Source organism: Trachypithecus francoisi, unplaced genomic scaffold (assembly GCF_009764315.1).
Source record: "Trachypithecus francoisi isolate TF-2019V2 unplaced genomic scaffold, Tfra_2.0 Lachesis_group14, whole genome shotgun sequence".
Lineage (NCBI taxonomy): Eukaryota > Metazoa > Chordata > Mammalia > Primates > Cercopithecidae > Trachypithecus > Trachypithecus francoisi.
The window spans coordinates 55,230,599-55,240,064 of record NW_022681459.1 but is presented as its reverse complement, the minus strand read 5'-3'; the positions used below and the strand labels follow the sequence as shown (position 1 = coordinate 55,240,064).

Genomic DNA, 9,466 nt, shown 5'->3' with positions numbered 1-9,466 from the left:
GGTTATGCCCCTCACCTCACCACACTGCAAATATTTCGTCCACTGAGTATTATCCTCACTCAGTGCCCGCAGACCCAGCTTGACCAGCACCCGCAGCCGCCCTGCCACTGTTGGGCCGGGTATGGCGTGTCTGGCTTCCTTCTGCGCTGGGCCGGCTCTGAGAAGCGCTCAAGAGAAACCGGAATCAGACACGGGCCCAGCTCAGCTTCGCAGTGTAGGCTCCAGTGGCTCCTGGGAGTCCGCTACCTGCAGGAAGGCGCCGCGGTCGGGTCGGGCTAGCCGTGAGCGACAGACTTAAGCAAACACGAAACCCAACCACTTCTGCTCCCTCCGCGACGCGTGTACCGTGCGTCGCGTGGCGTCGACCTTTAATGCGGTCGGGTTCTCGGAATGCTGCGTCGCTCGCCACCTGGGACTTAGGCGGGACTTCCGGGCGCGCGTAGGCACAACTTCCGGAAGGAGGCGGAAGAGCCTCTCGGGTCTACGCTCCGGAGTCCCGGGAACAGTGAGGGGCTACCCGGGTCACAGGAAAGGGCCGCTGGGGGAGGGCCGGCTGCACTCGGGGTGTCTGGGCTGCGGGTCTGAGGGATGAGGAGGGGCCATGGCCAGCGACGGGGCCAGGAAGCAGTTCTGGAAGCGCAGCAACAGCAAGCTCCCGGGCAGGTGGGTGTGCCCGGGACGGCCGGGTCGAGGTCAGGGGTCAAAGGTCAGGTGGCCGCGTTGGCCTCCTGGACTGCGGGCGGAGTCGGGGGTCTGGAGCAGGCAACTTGGACTCTGAGGAGGCTGCTGGGTGGTGTGACGGGCGTTGTGGGACTCGGAGGTCGGAGCGTGGGGTTTGGGGGTGACAGTGGCTGCACGTAGGATCGAGGCTTGCAAGGACGAGGAGGAGCTGTTGGCGTTTTTCCCGACACTGGCAGACTCCTTTCCCAAAAAGTCCTGGGCTCCCTGGGGAGGCTGGAAGGAACTGATTCGGGTCATGCTGTGAAGTTTGGTGGAGTCCGGAAGCTGGCTGGGCTGAGGCCCCGTCTGCTGGGCAGATCAGTTTCTGCAGGGGGTGTGGTGCTTTTGACCCGCTTGATTTGCCTCTGGTCTCTTGTGGGCTGCTGCTCTTACCTTGAGCGTGGAAGAGGATTAGAGTTTCCCTGTGAGTTTCCATGTTTCTGCTTGCTGGTCTCAAAACCAGCTCCTATATTGTGTTAGCAGAAAGTTTTTTTTTTTTGAGCCTGGAATGACCTGAGTACACCCTAGATGCTATTACAGCTCCAGAGCTCCAGAGTCTGTGATTGCTGTGGCCCTGAGCTCTGCCAGGGCCCTAGGGGATGAGACATTACCTGGAGGGTACCTAGGATAAAATCAGCCACTGGTGAAAACAGATCAGAGATGAGCAAACTTCAGGATTTCAGAACACAGTGTGTTGTTCTGTTCCAAAGTTGAAGTCTGGAATGCTGAAAATTATGAATTGTGATATTAAAACAAGTCTGAGTAGAATCATTCATAAACACAGGAAAATGGTTTGTACTCCTGTTTCATAATAAACACTATCGTTTGAGTGTTTGAATGATAACCTTTGCAATTTACTGCATCCAATTGGAAAAGTTTACTTTTGGCGGGGTGCGGCGGCTCACGCCTGTAATCCCAGCACTTTGGGAGGCCGAGGTGGGCAGATCACCTAAGGTCAGGAGTTTGAGATCAGCCTAACCAACATGGAGAAACCCAGTCTCTACTAAAAATACAAAATTAGCTGGGCACGGTGGCACATGCCTGTAATCCCAGCTATTCGGGAGGCCGAGGCAGGAGAATCGCTTGAACCTGGGAGGTGGAGGTTGCAGCGAGCCAAGATTGTTCCATTGCACCCCATCCTGGGTAACAAGAGTGAAACTCTGTCTCAAAAAAAAAAAAAAAAGGAAAGTTTACTTTTAAGAGTGATCTGGGAGTTAGCAGAGTGAGTTACCGACTGCTCATGGGTGACTTCGAGAGTGAAGGGAGTCATCAAAGGTGGCCAGAGACCCTATTTGACTGTGCGTGATTCGAGAACAGTAAGAGCTTCCAACAAAACCAGTGTCAGGGTCCAAGATGAGTGAAGATTCTGGAATGGTGGTGAATAGGAGGTCCTGGTAGCAACAGGAACAAATGCTGTGGAACATAGAGTCCAGGGAAGAGGAGCCACAGGACAGTGTAACTTTTATGTGTTACTTTTAGGTCTTAAGGTTTTGGTTCCTCATCAGTCTAAACTCTTAATTCTTAACTGAAATGTAAGAATAACAGAGCTGCTGTGTGGAGTTACAGCAGTGACTCAACCTTTGGATTGAAGGCTGTGGCCCTTGGTCATTTGTTATACTGAGTTGAATAGTGTTTGCCCCCTCCCCCACCCCCTGCCACCAAATTTATGTCCATCTGTAACCCGTGGATATGACATTTGGAAATAGGGTTTTTGCACAAGTAATCAAGGTAAAATGAGGTCATACTGGATGAGGGTGGGCCTTAGTTCCACAACTAGTATTTTTCTAACCGGAGGGAAATTTGGATACAGAGAGACACACTCAGGGAAATGGCCCTGTGGAGACAGAAACAGAGATTGGAATAGTACATTTACAAGCCGAGGAAAGCCAGAGGTTGCTGGCAGCCACCAGCAGCTTGGAGAGGCAAGGAAGGATGCTCACCTGGAGACTTCACAGAGAGCATGGCCCTGCTGATGACTTGATTTTGGGCTTTTGGCCTTAAAACTGAGAGAGAATAAATGTCTGTTGTTTTAAGCCATTCAGTTTGTGGTAATTTGTTATGACAGCCACAGGAGACTAAGTCTCCAACTTTCTTCTGTGTGAACCTGAAATACCAAAGACCAGCTTTCTTTTTCCTGTGACTTTGATGCTGTTCTGTGTCTTAGGCACTTTTGAGAGCAGCTTCTGTAATACCTCTGTGAAGTTGGAGTCTCGGAGAGTTGTTTGAGGCTGTCACTGAAGAGGGCAGAAGGAGAGGTTGGGTGCACCAGGAAGGCCTGCGAAGCCTCTGTGTTTCCCATCCATCTTGTGGCTCAAGCCTCTGGCAGTGCAGCTCTTTCAGGTGGCAGGCTGGAACTCCTCCCTGAAGGAGGAGTCACAACGTAATGCCCGTTTTCCTGTCAGTAGTGGTGATTGGTCACTGGCTGCATATTTATGTAGTCCACACCTGCGCAAGCACAGTGCTAGTGGAGATCCTAGCCAGGTTCCTGTGGCTTTGGCAGCTCTTTCAATTGTTTCCCATGATGGTTTTCTTTGTTTTTGTGGTTTTTTTTTTTTTTTTGAGACGGAGTCTCACTCTGTTGCCCAGGCTGGAGTTCGGTGGCGCAATCTCTGCTCACTGCAACCTCTGTCTCCCAGGTTCAACAAATTTTCCTGCCTCAGCCTCCCAAGTAGCTGGGATTACAGGCGCCCACCACCACGCCTGGCTAATTTTTTTTTCTATTTTTAGTAGAGACAGGGTTTCACCATGTTGGCCAGGCTGGTCTCAAACTCCTGACCTCAGGTGATCCACCCACTGTGGCCTCCCAAAGTGCTGGGATTACAGGCGTGAGCCACCGTGCACAGCCTTGTTTTCCTCTTTTTTTTTTGAGTGTAGCCATCAACTCAAGGAAACTCAGGAAGAAGACTACACCTGCTGTACAATACAAGACTAGTGAGGGATCTTGCAGATAGTTCAACTCTTTTTTATTTTTGAGACGAGTCTTGCTCTGTTGCCCAGACTGGAGTGCAGTGGTGCGATCTAGGCTCACTGCAACCACTGCCTTCTGGGTTCAAGTGATTCTCCTGCCTCTGCTGCCCAAGTAACTTGGGTTACAGGTGTCCGCCACCACGCCCAGCTAATTTTTTTGTATTTTTAGTAGAGATGCAGTTTCACCATGTTGGCCAGGCTGGTCTCGAACTCTTGATCTCAAGTGGTCAGCCTCTCAAAGTGCTGGGATTACAGGCGTGAGCCACTACTCCCGGCCAGTAGTACAACTCAATAATTCCTTATGGCAATAATGGCTAGTATTCATTAAACACTTAGCATTTGCTAGACACTTTTTGGCGCTTTCCGTGTTATGCCTGCCAGTGTTTTGCAGGAGACATGCTTGATCCTGCACTCCCTGAGGCAGTCTTGGTTTAAATCCCTGTGTTTTTTCCCCTTCAGTGTCATGCTGAGAAGTGTAAGTGTTTTTGCACAACATCTAAGCCCTTTATTTATTTATTTATTTTTTGAGACGGAGTCTTGCTCTGCCGCCCAGGCTAGGGTGCAGTGGCCGGATCTCAGCTCACTGCAAGCTCCGCCTCCTGGGTTTACGCCATTCTCCTGCCTCAGCCTCCCGAGTAGCTGGGACTACAGGCGCCCGCCTCGTCGCCCGGCTAGTTTTTTGTATTTTTTTTTTTTTTAGTAGAGATGGGGTTTCACTGTATTAGCCAGGATAGTCTCGATCTCCTGACCTCGTGATCCGCCCGTCTCGGCCTCCCAAAGTGCTGGGATTACAGGCTTGAGCCACCGCGCCCGGCTTCTAAGCCCTTTATGACCTGGCTGCTCTCTTGCTTTGAGCTTTGCTCTCAGCTGTGCTGATGGACTGCTAGGTTCCTTGGCACACCATACTGTTCGATGACCCTGTCACTTTCATGCTTTTGTATCTGACCAGAATGTTTTTTCCCCTCCCTTTCTCCTGGCTTAGCTTTTTTTTTTCCCACTTCTCAATATACACTCCCCAGCACGCCTCCTGTTTTGATGCAGCCTGAACTGAAGTGCCCCTTTTTTGCATCAAACTCAGTGTTGCTGGTACCTCTGGCTTCCTGTTGTCCCTGGTATGTGCTTTTGCTTTCTTACTTGTGAGATTCACAGGTTTGGGAAATGTGTCTTTCTCATTCTTGCATTGTCGGTACCGATACATGGTGTTTATTCCAACCTATCTTCTCGATTAGCCTGGAGAGTGAGTGGTTTGGCCAGGGTTATATACTGCAGGAGAGGTGGTCTTGCTAGTAGACCTTCGGTTTATGCACACCCTGGTCCTTAGGTTACATGTTTGGCTGATGCTTTCCTAGAAACTTTGTTTCTGGATGAGCCAGGATGTGTCGTGTGGTAGATAGACCTCTGACTAGGAGTCAGGTGGTCCAGATTTTAACTTTCTTTCTCCAGTAGTGATCTTCACCAAGTTACCTCTGCGGCCATCAGTGTCTGTATCTATAGCACAAAGGGATTGAATTTGGTTTAAGTAGCTATGGCAAATGGGGAGATTTCTTTGGCTTAGCACAGTTCTTTTTGATGAGAAAAGGATAGGCTTCATGGACCAGTTTTGAGAATTTGATGATTTGCTGATCCAGCAAATATGTATTCAATCCATAGTATGTGTTAGGAACAGCCCCAGGTGCTGGAGATAATATTAGTGAACAAAAGAGACCCAGATCTCTGCTCTGCAGAGCTTACAGTGCAGTGGGAGAGCCGGGTATAAATAACATAGCTCAGTTAAATGGAGTTATCTGTTGGAAGGTGGCAGCTGCTATCAAAACAAAGCTGGGAAGAGGACTAGGTGGCTTAGTGGCAGGTGTGGCGGTGAGAAGGAGCCCTTCGCTGAGGTGACATTTGAGGAAAGATTTGCACTAGGTGAGGGAACAGGCCAACTAGGAGGCTGAGGTAGAGCGATCCAGGCAGAGGTGTGAGCAGGTGCAGAGGACCCCCAGAGCGACGCTGGCGTGCTTGAGGAGAGGAGCTGGGGCCAGTGTGGGTCTGGCTGATAGAAGGGGAGAGTCAAGGGGTGCGTCGTGAAGGGTAGGGTCTCGTGACTGCAGTGAAGATATGGACTGTTGTTTGATTCTGGCTGAATGGTGTACCTTTGGAGGGCTTTGAGCAGAAGAGTGGCATGGTCTGCATTAGGTTTAATGGGGTATCTTTGGCTGCTGTACCGAAGACAGATTGGAGGCATTGAGAGTCGGGGCAAGGGCAGAAGCAGGGAGACCAGGAGGCCAGTGTGCTGCAGCATCCAGTGGCCACTGGTGGTGGCGGCTTGCACCGGAGTGGAAGCTGTGGTGGTGGCAAGAAATGATAGGTGATAAGAATCCGAAGGTTTGGCCAGGCACCGTGGCTCACGCCCGTAATCCCAGCACTTTGAGAGGCAGAGGTGGGTGGATCACTTGAGGTCAGGAGTTTGAGACCAGCCTGGCCAATATGGCGAAACCCCATCTCTACTAAAAAATTAGCCAGGCATGGTGGCTGGCGCCTGTAATCCCAGCTATTTGGGAGGCTGAGGCAGGAGAATCGCTTGAACACAGGAGGCAGAGATTGCAGTGAGCCAAGGTCGCACCACTGCACCGCAGCCTGGGCAACAGAGCGAGACTGTCTCAAAAAAAAAAAGAAAAAAAAAAGTAGAATCTGAAGGTTCAGTTTCTGACTGTCTGGGCTGGTTCTTTCCTGGGCCGCTGACTCTCTTGGCTCCCAATGGGCTGTTGCAGTTGGAATTCTCACCACACTTCACTTTACATGCCAAGACAAAATCACAGCACACTGGGCTTGAGAACACAGGCAGTCTTTCAGTGTGGGTCTGATGTTTGCTATTTTAGCTCAGCTCCGCCTGGCAGGGTGTGCTCTGCTGACAGAGGGTATGCAGGCAGCTGGGGTATGTGGAGTATGACATTTGCAAGTGGCCTGATGGCGGCTGGTCGCTGTGGCTCATGCCTGTCATCCCAGCACTTTGGGAGGCTGAGGCAGGTGGATCACCTGAGGTCAGCAGTTCGAGACCAGCTTGACCAACATGGTGAAACCCCATCTCTACTAAAAATACAAAAAATAGCCGGATATTGTGGTGGGCACCTATAATCCCAGCTACTCAGGAGGCTGAAGCAGGAGAATCATTTGAACCCGAGAGGCAGAGGATACAGTGAGCTGAGATCGCATCATTGCACTCTAGCCTGGGCGACAAGGGCAAGACTCTGTTTCAAAAAAAAAAAAAGGTAAGTGGCATGGTGGCAAGAAAGGCCCAAATTGAACATGGCAAGGATGTGGGTGCTGGGATAAAGCTGGAGCAGAAGACGGTTTTCAGTGTTGTGGCCCTGACAGCCTTCAGCTCACACTGCCAGAGCCATGAGACGCCTGTAAGCAAATGAGACAGTCGGCTGAATAGGCCACCGTCCGTCCTCGCCGAAGGAGAGGCATTGTTGGGGCTAATGAATTCATTCAGAAAACGTTTACTTGCTCCTCTCCTGTGCCAGCTGCCGTGGTGAGTGCTGAGCCATCCACGTTGCCCTTGGCGGCTGGACGCCTGCCCCGTGAACACGTGCACGCAGACTGTAGTGCCGGGCAGGTGGCAGTCCCGGGATGCTGGCAGAGAGCAGGGCCCTCAGTGGCTGGAATGGTCGTGTCCTCCCGACACAGGTTGGGCTTTTGCCGAGACCTGGCTGCAGAGGTCGGGGGAGAGTCTGTCGGAGCCCCCCCTCCTGCGGGGAGCGCTTGACTGGGGAGGAGGGGCATGGAGGGTGGTGAGCAGGCTCTGGCGCTGCTGCCAAGGCCATGGTGAAGATCCGGGCTGTGGTCCTAAGAGCCATGAGAGGGTGTTGAAGGGTATTAAACAGGGAGGGGTGCGATACTGTGACACTGTTCGTCATCCTTGAAGAGAAGGTGAGAGGAAGCTGGTGGGCTTCTGAGGAGGCCGAGGCCAGAGGCTGTGGGGTTGGAGAGGAGTGGGCAGGTTCAGGGTGTACATGGTACTCTCAGGATTCACTGATGGGCAGGGTGCTGGGGGTCGAGGTGATCTCCAGGACGCTGGCCTGAGGGGATGGGAGTGTGGTGGGCAGAATACTGGCCCCCTAAAGGTGTCCTCATCCTCATCCCTGACCCCTGCGAGTATGTTCTGTTACATGGCAGAGGGGAATTCAGGTCACTAATCAGCTGACCTGAAGTGGGGGAATTGTCCTGTTACCCGGCGGGCCCAGTGTAACCTCATGAGCTTTTGGAAGTGGTCAGAGACACGGTGTGGGATGGACTCCATCCACAGTGGCTGGCTTTGCAGATGGGGGAGGCTACCACCAGGAGTGTGGCGTGGCTTCTAGAAGCTGAGAAAGGCATTCTACGGATAGCTAACAGGAGAGCAAGGCCTTGCCCCTGCCGCTGCCAGGAGCTGAAGTCTGCCAACAACCGGAGTGAGCAGGAAACGAGTTCTCCCCTCGAGCCTCCCGGAAGGAGCGCAGCTGGCTGGCGCCTGGACTTCAGTGTGATGAGACCCATGCCGGATTTCTGACCTTCAGAACTTCGAGATAATGAACGCATGTTTTAAGTTGTGATTTGTTACAGCAGCCGTGAAGAGTGGGGTACTGTGCCGAGGGATGTCCGACAGGGAGTGGTAGGCGGCCCAGCACCTCCCTCAGCAGAGTCCTGCGCTTTGATGTGGGCAGGAGTACCTTGGTCAGTGGCCTGGTGGGGGATCACTGGGTAACCTCCACGGAGTATGTTTAAACCCAGGGGACCGAAGTCAGCTCGGAGCGTTCTTCCTGTGTCCTCTGTCCTGCTCAGGCCTAGGAACCACATAGGGCCCTGCCTCTTTCCTCAGAATGTTGGCTGCTGCCTCTGGTCCCCTTGCCTGCTTGTGTTTTGTGTAAATCTGTTTTGCCTGCTTGTGTTTTTTATAAATCTGTATTGCCTTGCTTGTGTTTTGAAGAGGTTGTTGATTGGGTAAGAACCGTCAGTCCTGTTTGCCATGCTGGGGGAGGCCCCGGAGTTTTTCCCGGCAGTGATGGTGTGCTCCCTGCCAGCTGGGTCTCTCTTCTTGTTTGTGAGTGGAGACGACCTTCCTGTGACGGTGGCCTCGAAGTGCTGGCGGGTGAGTTTTTGCCATAGGCGCAGTTCCTTTTCCTTGTTCCTTTCAGTGGTCACTTTCCGTGTTATAAAATGTCTTACTTTGTCCAGAAACATTTTGAAAAATAAATTGAATGTGAATCCTATTTCCTTTCTCTTACATATTTGTCTGATAGAGTAAATCTGGACTCTGGGTTAATTTTAAATGAAGACAAAAGTGATTAAATCATCCCTGACAATTTTGGATGATGGATTTGTTTCTTAAGTAATGAGAGCAGGAGGAAGTACCCCATCGCTCCCACGTGTTTTGGGGAACCATGGGAGGTCATGGAATTGAGGGGAACATGTCTTGGGAGGCCACGCGCCTGTTTTTCTTTTTAATGTTTTATTTCCATAGTTTACGGGGGAACAGGTGGTGTTTGGTTCCATGAGTAAGTTCTTTAGTGGTGATTAGTGAGCTTTTGGTGCACCTGAGCAGTATACACTGAACCCAGTCTTTTATCGCTCACCCCCTTCCCACCCTTTCTCCCTGAGTCCCTGAAATCCATTGTGTCATTCTTATGCCTTTGCATCCTCATAGCTTAGCTCCCACTTACAATTTTTTTTTTTTTTGGAGATGGATTCTCACTCTGTTGCCCATGCTGCAGTGGAGTGGCGTGATCTTGGCTCACTGCAACCTCCACCTCCTGGG

The 9,466-nt window shown here is 51.6% G+C and overlaps 1 protein-coding gene across 6 annotated transcripts in view; it reads left to right on the top strand.

Annotated features, from left to right (window-relative positions):
• Positions 1 to 436: 436 nt before the first annotated feature.
• TBC1D22A (TBC1 domain family member 22A) overlaps positions 437 to 9,466 on the top strand; it is a 407,988-nt gene continuing 398,958 nt past the window's right edge. For 4 of the 6 annotated variants that reach the window (XM_033233545.1, XM_033233543.1, XM_033233548.1 and 1 more), the window contains exon 1: positions 437 to 663. In XM_033233545.1, the coding sequence (XP_033089436.1) occupies positions 602 to 663 (62 nt within the window). In that variant the 5' untranslated portion in view covers positions 437 to 601. Of the gene's footprint in view, positions 664 to 7,340; positions 7,360 to 8,779; positions 8,801 to 9,466 lie in introns of those variants that run through there. The other 2 variants (XM_033233544.1, XM_033233547.1) reach the window with 2 other exon arrangements.